At 26.5% G+C, this 14289-nt stretch overlaps 1 protein-coding gene across 1 annotated transcript; it reads right to left on the reverse strand.

The window, feature by feature from the left end:
• Nucleotides 1–3493: 3493 nt before the first annotated feature.
• On the reverse strand, nucleotides 3494–5274 carry LOC106755184 (nifU-like protein 3, chloroplastic). Its single transcript, XM_014637293.2, has 4 exons — nucleotides 5012–5274; nucleotides 4760–4880; nucleotides 4119–4417; nucleotides 3494–3819 (listed from the first exon to the last, which is right to left on the reverse strand). The coding sequence occupies exons 1-4, from the start codon at nucleotides 5108–5110 to the stop codon at nucleotides 3628–3630; spliced, it is 711 nt and encodes a 236-aa protein (XP_014492779.1). The 5' UTR covers nucleotides 5111–5274; the 3' UTR covers nucleotides 3494–3627.
• Nucleotides 5275–14289: the final 9015 nt, after the last annotated feature.

Genomic DNA, 14289 nt, shown 5'->3' on the forward strand with positions numbered 1-14289 from the left:
TTCTTTCTTTTTTTCTTTTTTCGTTTTCCAACACCACCATTGTTGGCCTGATTTACGCGTTCTGGGACCACAAAAACATGTGTTTCATTCATGCGTCATGAAGAGAGGAGTGGAATCTAAAAGTGGTTTGACTCAAGCTTAGTCACTAATGTTTCCAACTTCATGTTAGTCAAATTCAATTTCTTCTGTCTTTACAAGGCAAGGAATCATTATTAATAATTAATGGATAACCTTTTTATTAAATTATGATTATAAATATGTATTGATAACATTAAGTTATGCACTTTGTTATGAAATTAAGAGGAATGCATTTCAATTCTTTCTTTTTCTTTGCCATAAAAAACTAGCATTTTCTAATATATGTGATATAATTAGTATGTGTGCACGTGCAAGGCAATGAGGTTTTTAAAAATTATAATATATTTATTATATTAATTTTAATTTCTAAAATATAATTATAATTTGATATAAGTATTATATTTTATAAAATTAAATAATAATATTTTATTTGTTTTTATAATAAAAATGTATTTAAGTTATTTACATATATTTTTAATAAAATATATTGTATATAACCGGTTTAAACAATTTATTATGATTGAGTTTATCAGAATAAATAATTTAAATTGAATTTTAAATTAAATATTGGTTAGACTATATAAAAATATATAAAAAAAACTAAACTTTTTAAAAATAAAAAGGACAAACTATATAAAAATTGTTAAATAAAATTGGTAAAAACATAAAATTTAAAATGATAAATTTTGTAAAAAAGTGTAAAGAGACTTCTTAAACATACAAGAAAGGTTAGACAATATAGAAAAATATAAAGAGTAGACCATCTAAAAAAAATAGAACATGCAAAACAAAGACATAGTGTAACGATTATTTGTAATTTTAAATTTTTTGGTGAGACTTAAAACATGATCAATGTTTGTCTATGTATTTTTAATTAGTATATGAACAAAATTTTTAATGCGTATTAATATTCAACTAATAATTCTATGAACACACTCATACATTATGTGTTTATATTATATTATATTATATATATATATATATATATATATATATATATATATATATATATATATATATATATATATATATATATATATATATATATATATATATATATATGAATCTTATAATAAATTCATTCTAATGTATCATATTATCAATATTGGAAATTTCAAAATAAATATAAACAAATATAAGTAATTTGTATCCTCTTATCATTGAGATAGTTACAATGTGTATATGTATCATTCAATCAATGTAATTTGTCTCATCAGATCTCACACATATGGTTTGATAATTTCAACTTATATCAAGTTGTCTTATATCTTCTAATCAATATAGAGTTGTCAAAACGGACCACCCGGCCCGGCCTACCGCAGATTGGTCACTTAGTGAACCAATCCAACTCGATTCATTTATTAGCGAGCCAGAAAAATTCGAACCCGATCTGACTCACCACAGGTTGGTGAGTAAACAGGTTGACTCACTGGCTCACTTAATTACATTTTTTAAATAAAAAAATTACAAATTTTCTTTAATTCAAATCTAAACAAATTTTACTCCTAACATGGATGTTAATTAATTTTGAAAATAAAGAAATTAAATAATTTTTTCAAGCAAAAAAATAATAAATATTTTTTTTATAAAATTAGAATTAAATTTTAATAAAATAAAATTAGGTAGGTGGGTTGGTGGGCCAACCCGACCCACCACGGGTTTAAGCCGAATGAACTGAGTTAAAATTTGACCCGCATAAAAAAATACAATTTTTTCAAACCCAACCCGACCCAAACCCATGATAGACCGAGTTGGCCCGTAAGTTGTGATCCATTTTGACAGCTCTAAATCAATTAATATTCTTATTTATTACTTGTTTATTTATAGTTATTATTATTTCTTATAAATTATTACGAAGTATTGTTGTTTATTATGAATCATTTTATGGCTACTAATTATATTTACTTTATTGTTATCATGGTTGTGTTTATTATGATTTATTATTATTTAAAGTTATATTTATTATTATTTATTAGAAATTATTTTACTATTATTTATTATTTACTATTTATATTATTTATTATTATTACTTTTACTATTATTTATTATTAGTTACTATTTATTATAATTTATTATGAATCATTTTATTATGAATTATATCTATTTACATTATTTACTATTATTTATATTTATTATTGTCAGTTATTATTTATTGTTTTATATTATTATTTATTATTGGGTTAAATATGTTTTTAGTTCCTATAGTTTGGGGCGATTTTGGTTTTAGTCCCTCTTAATTTAGTCCTTCAACTCTGGTTTTAGTTTTTTTTACCAAATTTTTTTAACTTTATTTGTTATTTCAAACACGTTTCATTATAGCATTTGGATTGTTTACATTGTTTGACACATTTTTACTCAAATGTTAACTGAAAAACGCATTTGAAACAACAAATAAAGTTAAAAAAATTTGGTAAAAATGACTAAAACCAGAGTTTTCTAAAGTTGAAGGACTAAATTGTACCTTAGTTTGAAAGAGTGATTAAAACCAAAATCGCCCCAAAATATAGGGACTAAAAACATATTTAACCTTTTATTATTCTATATTATTGTTTATTATTCTATATTATCATTTATTATAATTTATAATTATATTCTTATTATTATTTGTTAGGAATTATTTAACTATTGTTTATTAATTATAACATTTTCGCACTCAATTAAAACTATTAAAGGAAACACGTTTGAAATTATTATGTGACGAACAATATTTTAAGTAAAAATTTTAAAAAAATTAAAACAAATAATAATTTAAGAGAAAATTCATTTAAACTATATTGAAATTATATTATGGAATTTTAAAAGCTTTCTCATTTTCATGATTATTCACAATAAACAAATCTTGAAAAAGTAAAATGCAAAACAACTCAAAGTAAGACACAAAAAAAATGTAACCATTTTCCTAATTTATGGAAACCTTTAACATTTAAAATTTCAAGAAAATATTCATTCTAAAATAATAATAATAATAATAATTGTTATTTATTATATTTATTTATACAATTTACCGTTATTTATATTTATTGTTATTTATATTTTTACATTTACTATAGTGTGGTATACTTTTGGAATGAAAAGGTGATTAACAGAAACAGTCCTTCTGTGCCCTAAGATTACCACATAGTAGTGCCCCGACCACTTGCACATATTACAACTTACATGTGTCAATGCTTATCACCGACCAATTCACATGGCAATCCCTAGTCACCATTGCTCATTGTCAATCAAAATTAAGGTCACGGGCCAAATTGATTGGGCCAAGAATGGTCTAATTCAACTTAGGTTTTTTGTTCTTGCACCCCATCAAATTTCTTTCTGCACCCAATGTATTGGATTTTGCTTTTTGGAAATTTGATGTCTTTAGAAATGAAAAGGATGGAGAGGAAATTTTATTCTGAGGAAAATGGAGGAACCAACATTAAACCCTGTAAAACTAACTGACATTGAATTTCTTTTCAAAACAAAAATTAACATGTTGTTTCTATGGATTGGTTCTAGTTCATCTTGCAACACATAAATCAAACTATAAAAGAACTTGTATTGTATATGACATTAGTCTATTAGTTGCACAGCTGCAATAGAAGGTATCTTGTCTCTCAGCTTCTGTGTTAAGGCAACACGAACTGTCGAAACCCCAGCTGCAGGTCCACTTAGCCGAACTTTCACAACATAATCTTTCATCTCAACAAGCTCTAATATTCCTCCCCCAGTGCCAACAAGGTATGGTCTAATTTCAGAAAGAACCTGAAAAATTAACAACCTTAAAGACAGCAACAGCAAGTGCTCCCTAGTAATATGAATCCTAAAACATGTCTAAATATTTGTGCCACTACTCAAAAGATTGAAGAATGAGACAAGTTATTTGGCCTCAAAGATTTCATCAAGGTTTGCATATTTTATCTATCATTTGTGGTTAAGTTACACGAGATGAGATGAAAATTAGTGATTCACTAAGCTTTTACACCTAACATAAAATTCAAGAGGCCAATGAAATTATAAGAATGCTTTAAATTATGCAGTGCAGTGCAAGAAGTTTTCCATACTTTTTCTACATTGTCTTCTGTTAACTCGAGGCCAGTCTCAGTGTCCATTATCTGTTCCACTTCCATGATTTCTGGTATCTTGTCTCTGAGGCGAGTTTCTATTCCCATTTTCAATGTCATGGTTGAGCTAGGACATGATCCACATGCCCCTTGTAGCTTGAGGACAACAACAAGACCATCTATCTCATGTAATGCCACATTCCCTCCATCAGCCATCAAGCCAGGCCTTACCTCATCCAAAACCTTCTCCACATTATCTTCTGTCAGTGGCAGGCCACAGATTGGGGAAACAACAAATCCTGCAGCGTGACAATGTGAGTTCCACAATAACTATGATATCTATCTACTCACACACACCCTTTCCAACCTACTTTGCTGCATAATTGAAAATATTATAAAAAAGTCTCATCATCAGATAACATTGCTCACACTGTCAATCTCCATTTCTCTTTTCCCATTTGGCAAATTCAATAAGCCTCAAAACTAACCAACTTCTGACTTGTACCATTTGCAGGGAAACTATTATGATGTAAAATTCCAGTACTCATTTAGCATGATGTTAAAGTAACAATCAGTGTAATTATTCAAATTTCTAACTGATGAACCTCTTGAATAATGAATGCATTGAGAGTAACCAGCACCTGCTTTGTTTAGTCGAGCACGATCCGAGATAAGCCCAAAAAATTGCTTTATATTGATTTGATGACCCCTGATAAAAACCGTGTCTTTTGACGAAAATCCTCTGGTATTTGCCACTGGGTTCTAGAAAAACATAAAATTGAATCACATACCTAAGAATTGATACATGCCCATTACGAAACTAAAGAATCCTGGCATAAAACAAGAACAGAACATAGGAAATAACCGGAAGAAAGAACAGAGTATAAAAGTACCTTAAGAGACAATAATCCGTGAGTTGGATAGAGCATTGCAATTGTTCTTGTCGCATTGAGGCTTTGAGTTATTGAAGATGAAAGTGCACCACCCAACATCTGAGTGTGAGTGGATAACACAGAAAACTACCATAAGAATTTGAGCAACATCTGAAACTGAAATTATTTTGGTTTATATAAAATGTTGTATCATTTTCCAGTTTTGATATCTGTAGAAGAGAAGGAAAAGCTGATAGCTCGCATTTCTTGATTGGCTGACATTGATTCTTTGTGATGATAAAAGAAAATAATATAATAAAGTCTGTGGTCAGAACTGAACCATGCAAGCCGAATTCTGCACAATCTGGAAAGGACAAAACAGGAATTTCGATATCTGTGGGCTGCAGAACAAAAAGAGGAGGTGGAGGAAGTAACACCCCCAGAAATCAAATCGTAGAGCCCAAGACTGCAAATTTGGGATCGAATAAAGGTGCTTGTTCTTCTCGCCCCTTTTTCACCCTTTTTATAAAATTAAAATAAATTATCATTTTCGATAAAATATTTTTTGTCCTTTTAAAATGTGTAGAGTATAATATAGGGAAGACATTTAATTAATTATTTTAATAGTTTGAATTTAATGTCCGAATATTGATAAGACATTTGTTTTTGCTTACGATCAGGTATGTGATAACGAATATTTTCATAATTTTTTTATTTTTTATTTATTTATAAGTCTCTCTACAAATATTATAGGCTTATGGTATCGACATAAGTATTATAAAGAGCACTTAAGATTAACAAAAAAATGAGCAAAACATACAAATAAGGCCCACAAAAAACTAATTTGACGAAGTTTTCAAAAAATAATATATATATATATATATATATATATATATATATATATATATATATATATATATATATATTTTTATATATATATATATATATGTTTTTTTCTTTTTAATTTTGGGACGTATAGAAGTATTTAATTAATCTTTTTTAAAATAAAAATTAAATAAACCTTAGGTTTGAAAAAAAAAACTTTATTACCAAACCCGTCCATTTTAAATTAATAATCATTCTAAAACAGCATTTTGGAAAATCTTACTTTATACAATTAATTTATAGCTTTTTGGGGTACTTTAGCTCTCTTTTACAAAGTTGTTTATGTTCTTTATTCACATAAATGTGTTGTAGGTATTTGATAGAAATATTTCGGGATGCTTTGATACATAAACCAAAATGGATATAACTAGTTAAATATGTCAATTGGAAATTTATGAATTTATCTTCTTATCTTTAATGTGAAATTTTTATTGTTTACAATTTTATATTATGTTTTAAACCATCATACTCATACCGAATTATAAAATGCCCTTTTAATAAAATTATAACAAATCAAACCATAAACGTTAAATATATAAATATTTACTTTCAAAATTACAAAATTTATTATAATAATCACAAATACAAACATTATATGACTGGACATCAAAATATATCATAAAAATATTAGTAATTTTTAATTGAAAAAATAACGAAAACTCTATATACAATAAAAATTATGATTAATAATACGTTTTTTAACAATATTTAAGTATATAGCCCTAAAAATCATCTTATAATAAACTGGCTTCTTATTAAACATTTTTCTGCATTTCTAGTTCCTGTCATGTGTGTAACTCTAACTTAATATATATATATATATATATATATATATATATATATATAAATCATCTTTAAAAGCGAAAAATACTACTTTAATATAAATTCCACAAATATAAATATTTTAACTTTAAAAATAATAATTTATATAAGAAATTATCTCCTATTAAAAGAAAAAGTTGTATTTATGATATTTATATTACCGATGATAAAACTTTGGTTTAGAAGATGGTGAAAGAAAAATCCAACATAAAGTAAATTAAGTCCAATCTTGCTGGGCCAGGAGAAGGAAACAGAGACCAAAACAGATGAATGGAGAGAAAAAGTTTAAAACGTACGAAGAAGCTTTTGAGAAATGTAGCAAACCCTAAACTTAACTTTTTCAACTACATTTCTTCCTCTTCAAACGATGTCATGTTTCTCCACTCACCTAACTCATTAGTTACAAAACTATTTATAAGAAGTCATCTACTATTTTGTATAGTTACTCCTGCTTTTCACACAATACAAGAACCACCAAATTCTATAAAACAAAGAAACCTTAATTATGATGTTAATTTAGGTTTCATGTGGGTTACATGATCGAGATAAATTTTCTTGGAAATTAAGGTATCACTACTTGTATGAAATGGAAATATTAGAACAAGCTATTAAATATGGTAGAAACTATTTAACACATTATTTTTTACTAACAATTTTTATTATTATTATTATTATGTTGTAAGATATGAGGTTATAAGAAAGAAGTGATGATGTGTGGGTGAATGTGGAGCACTGAATTAGCCACAAAGGTCATGTCAAGTTAGTCACTAAACACAGAAACACATACACTCTTCCTTTGGTATTGTCACTAAGGTTGGCCACAAATAAGTGAAATGCAAGGAAATGAATTATGCATTTTTTCATTGAAGCATGGAACAAGACTTGTAACTCATGAATATCTATCTCCTTTTGACCAACAATAAAAGTAACCCTTATCCTATCCGACCAAAAGAGATGTTCCCCCCACCCTTCCTTTTCATCTTCATTTTCCAAATCATTATTTTTTATAACCTAATCTCATTTTACTCATATATATATATATATATATATATATATATATATATATATATATATATATATATATATATATATATATATGCTGCAATGTGGAATCAAAAGGAAAGCTCTGATTAGACATCAATAACATTTTTTTTTCCTTTACATTTTCATGTATGTGGCATCACCTAGCTCTTTTCATCTAAGCCTACATATCATATAAGATATATTTATAAGAGATAAAAAGGTTGTCCAACTTATATATAGAGGAGAAAGTCATATAAGTAATTATATTAAATCTTTTTACATCAACAAAGTGCAATAATTGAATTTTGTCTCAAAACAACACACTTGAGAAAACGATTATAATATAATATGAATATAGCATAATTATAGATATTTACAAATACATTGTGTATAAAATTATATACAGTTAAGATTAACAAAAAAAAAACAATGTTAAAAGACTTCACAAACAAACAAGGCCAATTATTTGACCAACGTCTCATAATTTTATTGTATTTTTTTGCAATTTGAAGAAATACAGAAAGATTTTGTTAATCTTGTTTTTAGCAAAAGAAAAAAGTAAATATATCTTGGGTTTGAAAGTATAAAACTTTACATTTACATCAATAAAGCATCTTTAATCTTAATAAACATTCCTTGACCCTCTAAACTGAATGGATCTATTCACCAAACACATGGACAGATTGTTATTTTCTCACCTCTTAAAAATGAACAGATTCCTTAAGAACAAAAGAACAATGCAATCAAAGTTTCAGATTCTTGTCTGTTGTTCCCTTCCTTCTAAATCACAATCCAACCCTTCATCAATGCTTCCTCCATGTGGTGATAAAACAACACCAACTTTATTGTGGATCTTCCCAACTCCAATAACATAATTACTCTTTAAATAGTAATATATGTAATTACTCTTTAAACATGACAAAAAAATGAAACAAATAAAGAAAGAATTTATCTTTCGGTTTGGCATGCCCTAAGGGTATGCATTACTACCTTTTCCCAATGGAATTTTCTAGCAGAATCTGAATCAAATGATCAAAGAGATAACCAATAATTTGATTGAAAAAAAAAAAAAAAAGGTCAGAGCCAGTCTGTGAAAGAAAAGAGTGTCCTTGTATTGTAACGAATACAACCACTTTGTTCCTGATTTGATATTTTATGACACAATGAGGAATGACAAGGAAAGATAGAAATATTATTATTATTATTGTATATAGAATAATGTTGTGAACAATAATTGAGGATTAGGGTTTATAGAAGATTAAGAAGTGTGAATGCAAGCAGTGGAATAACGTGGGGATGAGGATATTATTATAAATGAAGAGAGGGTATTGGATCCAGAGAAGATAAGCCTTCATCCCAAAATGGAGAGATTCCTTTTGTCCTTTAAATATCAATTTCTATGTTCTTATTTTAATCTTTCTTGGTGGGGAACTTCTAACCAGAATCTGATGCATTGAATGTGGAGGCTGAATTGGATCCAAACTTTTCTTTTCTTTTCTTTTTTTTTATTTTTTATTTTTTCAGAATAATCATCATGCTAATTATATTTTTACTTCATCAACCAACCTGTGTGATTCCCTTCCCTATCTTTTTTTATTTCATATAAACACATTCTATAAAATATTTTATAGGTCTGGCTTCTGTCACACCAGAATTAGATTAGCTCAAAGAAAAAACATAAACAAGGTTGCTTTTCTGTCATGGAGATTTTAGACACCACAAAATCACTAGTGTTTTGACTTTCCCATTACAAATTTGAGATGATTTTCAACTTTATAACCCCATGTTAAGCACTCTACCAATGAATTTAGAAGGGGCTTCTGATTTTCATCAAACACATGAAAAAGAAAACTATAGTTTAGTTTCTGTATAGAAGGTGATAATATATATAATTTCAAAGATAATGTATGCTTTTGTTTGAAATACAGGTTGGCCTATATTAAAATAATGTTTTATATGATATGATATGATATAAATATAATAAAGGTATGATGGTCATGGGATCCCTTTTATCTGAAGTAATGTATATGCTTTCATTGGGCATTGTGATCAATCAAATGAAAAGAAAGAAAAAAAAAAGGTAACTTTAACTTAGCATGCTTAAGCAAAAAGCTCAATCTTGAGTCAATTGCTTCTTTAATCAACCAAACCAGAGGCCTATTAGTGAAGGCACATGAAAATAATAATAATAATAATAATGTTAACTAATCAACACCAACTGATCCCAAAACATGTCAAATCAGAAAGTGAACATTAGATCTTCTGCACTCTGGTTGGAACTTGGACACAACATGATAAGAGGAGTACTATGAACAATTTACAAGGTTGGGTGAGTGACAATTGTCACCCCCACAATGTCTTTTGACCCCACACATAACACTATTTTTTTTCTGGTCACACCTTATCAACAAGGCATCCATGTGAGAGTGAGTGATGCAGTGTGACCCTTATATATATCACACAACAAAGTGCTTATATTATATATATATATATATATATATATATATATATATATATATATATATTACACAACAAAGTGGCACACAATTGTTGAAATTTTCTGAACAACCAATTTGAAGGGACCAATCATGTATAAAGTTATTATTTTTATACAGTGGGGGGCCACAGAGTTGTAAAAAAATCTGCTACGTTTTTCAGATCCAATTCCAGATTTTTCTGTCATGGGGTTTTCTTATTAGATTGTGTGGCTGTTTTGATTGGTTAAATTAAGGAGGTTTGTTTCCTGAACTACATTCTATAATTTAGGTAGTGGTGGGACACAGGAGATTGAGAAAGAACATTCTAAATACCAAATTGGTGATAATTAAGTAGTTTTTCTTGGAAGCTGCCAAAACTTGAAGCAATTGTGAATGGTGAACTAACCCAGATGATAATAGCAATTAGTAAAGAGAGAAAGATATAATTAGAGGAAGAGAAGGTTTATGTGAGTAGTCATTATGCACTTATTTGGATTTATAGTGCTCAAAGAATCTATTTTGTTTCAGTGGGATGATCTCATCATGTTATGAATGACCAAGAAAATATTATAAACAATATTAGTGCTACCTTTATATTTATAGTAACTTGTTTCGATCATTTTTTGGTATAAAATGACAACTAAGTAACATTAATGTTACTTAGTTATTTAGAATTTTGGATGTTAAGTTATTTAATTGTGTTAAAAATTTAATTATGTTCATAATTTTATTATTTAAGAAACTTACATATATAATTTAGAAACTCGAGTCATTGAAATAAGAAAGAACAGTGTCATTTTGTGAAAATAAGAAAAAAAAAGAAAAAGTAATGGTAGTGTGTGGGTCTAGTTTGCTAAGGGTGTGTGCCTTTGTTAGGGTACAACGCGTGCCTTTGGTGACCCAATGAAGAAGCAGCTTCAACTTCAACTCTAGGACTAGCCTTTATGCTTCCATGTCCTTTCCTATCTTATCTCCCTCATCACATTTTCTCCATAGTGTTCTTACAACATGGACCACTTTACAAACCCTAATTACCTTTTATCACACCTTTTTTTTTTCAATCACACCATCATTTTTTTTTCTCTTCCTTTTCATATACTTCTCTTCCTACCCACAATTCATTCTCCCCTATCTCTACTATTTCCTATTCATTAAATAAAAGAAACATGATAGTATCATTACACACTTTTACATTCAATTAACATACAAGAGTAAAATTATTATAAATAATATGTAAACTTTTATAGTTTTTCAAAAAAGAAAAAAAAAAGTAAAAAAAGATGATATTAAATGAATGTAAAAAGTTAGGTGTATCAAAAGAATATTTTTCCTAAATAAATTCAACCCTACCAAACTAAATTTTCTACATAAGAAATAAATAACTTCAAATTAATTTCAATGTAAACTAGTTTTAGAAAGTTGTAAAATAATATTATTCTTTATTCTCTTAATTCATAGACCTGATTTAAAATAAGAATAAAAATTATATGGTTTATTTAGATTATGCATTGGTGGCTTGCCCAAGTTTAAGCAGAAAAAATATTTTATTTATGACTTTTTTTTATTATATCATAGACATAAAATTATTTCATTATAATTTTCAGAAAATATTTTAAAATATTTAATATTTTGAGACATATATATTCCTAATTGAATACTTATAAACCCCTTTAATATAATCGTTTGCTCTAAATAGTTCAGACCAAGAAGATTTCTGTACGGAAAATATATATTTATGAATGCATCGTCACATTTCACAAATACACAAAGCAATTATATTATTGATATAGAATATGCTATAGTTTCAAACGATGATGAGTTTTTTATTTCTTGGAAAACTTGAATATTCTTTATAATAAAATTTTCGTTTTAATAGCATTTTTTATTCAAAAAACCAACACCACTTTAATTAAAACTCCATCTTTAAGAAAAAAGTAAACTCGTTTCTTTTTTAAATGTGGCCAAACTAATGAATAAAAGGTATTTATTTATTATATAACCAAATTCATGACATGATATAGAAGCTATTTTTTTTTTATATATATGTGTATATAATTGTTGAACTTTGATTTTGACATTAATTTTTGTTTTTGATTACTTGTGCTCCCTTATGGATCTTTCTCGTATTACACAATTTTCCTAGAAAATGACAACATGTTGACATAGTTAATAACATCATGTATGGATCGATCCTCCAAGAAAATAGATAGTGATATGATTGAGATATTTTTAGGGTTTTGGTGTGTTGTTTTGTGCAACAATGCATGATTGAATCTCTCTGTGCTGTTTTGGTGTTGTTGATTGTTAGGTCCATTGATCATGTGGATGCTTCACGTGGCCAACCTAGACACATCAACTTCCTAATATTAATATTATAATCTTTCTTCAAAACCAATCTAATTAATTTCACATATTAATTCAATAAACCTTCCATATGCATCTTCAAACAATCATATGTGCCTCAATTCATCCAACATTAATTTATTTGCAACCCCTTTTGCAAAAATTACCAAATCATGATCAAATGTATATATATATCCTCCTTTTAAATATTTTAGATATTAAAAGTTTACATTAAGTAAAAAATAAGTATATAATTAAAAGATCAATAAATTTATTATTTTAAAGTTTTAAATTGAAAGTGATATTAATTATGATCTTATAGATTTTGTGTTTGATTTATTAATATTTTCTCAAAAAATCTTACATTAGAAAACAAAAATAATATTATAATAGTTTATTGGAGGATATATAATAATAAACATTTTATATTTACATGTAATGGGATTATTTGTTTCAGTGGTAAAAATAACATATTCAATTTTATGTTTGGTAAACCTTTTAGACAAACAATAATCATAGACAATTTTTTTCTTAAATAATTTATGGATAAAAAAAAAGTTAGAACTGACTTTTAGTTTATTTCCAAGTTAATAATGTCTTTTCCTTTTGTAATAAAGGAATAAATTAAAAAATTGTTTGACTTTTTGATAGAAAGAAATAAACAAGAAGGAGGAGTTTCTCTTTAAGAAAAGTAGTTAACTTTCCTAATATATTAATAATATTTATTAATTCTTCAAAATAAATGTATTCGTGAAGAAATTGATATTTTATTTTTTAAATATTATCAGTAAATATTTTTGTTTTGGAGGGCGAAAACGAAGACTGTAATCCTGAAGCAACAGAGACTCGTTTTAAAATTATGTCATTTTGATTCCAAATGAAGTAACATAGGATTGAAGATATAGAATTAATAATTAATTAACCAACTATCAATACGTTTGACTGTTTTAATCATCTGAAATTTTGAGAGCATTTATTTAATCTCAAAATTTCTTCAACACGATCACGATAGCTTAGTGAAAGAAAATCAGATTGAATTATTAAAATTAGGGTTAAATTTATTTTTAGTATTTAAATTTGATGTAAAATTATTATTTTTATCTTAAATTTTAATATATTTGATTTTTAAATTTTAAAAGTAAATGAATATAGTTAAATTTTGTTAAATTTGTTTGACATATTATTTTAAAATGATATTTAAATTATTTGTATTGATTTAACATGTTAAAAGGTGTTTTAATATATTTTGTAAAATTAATATCAATAAGTTAAAAAAGTAATATTTATTTATTTTTTAAATTTAGAAACAAAAATGTATGTAAGACAAATTCTAATTATAATTTTACATTAAGTTTAGATACGCGAATTGATAAAAAAAATATTTGTTGGATATTATTCCGGTAAAATCTAATTAATATGCTATAGTAGCATTTTTTTTATCAGGTAGATGACGTGTGAGTTACAGAGTTGTAAGAGAACATTTTTAATTAAATAAATAATTTTTATTAAATATTTCTAAAATAAAAGAAGTTCTTTTAGAAAAGTTATATATATATATATATATATATATATATATAATAATATGTGAGAGATAAAAATATTGATAAAATTTGTTTATAATAGAATAAAAATCACTAGAGTTTTTTTAATGTGATTGTTATGTAAAGTAAATTAGTTTTATTTATAGTTGATTTGAAATTTTTGAAATATTTGTGAGTTTTTCTCATTAGAAAAAATATTGAGAAGATT

Source organism: Vigna radiata, unplaced genomic scaffold (genome assembly GCF_000741045.1).
Source record: "Vigna radiata var. radiata cultivar VC1973A unplaced genomic scaffold, Vradiata_ver6 scaffold_264, whole genome shotgun sequence".
NCBI classification, from domain to species: domain Eukaryota; kingdom Viridiplantae; phylum Streptophyta; class Magnoliopsida; order Fabales; family Fabaceae; genus Vigna; species Vigna radiata.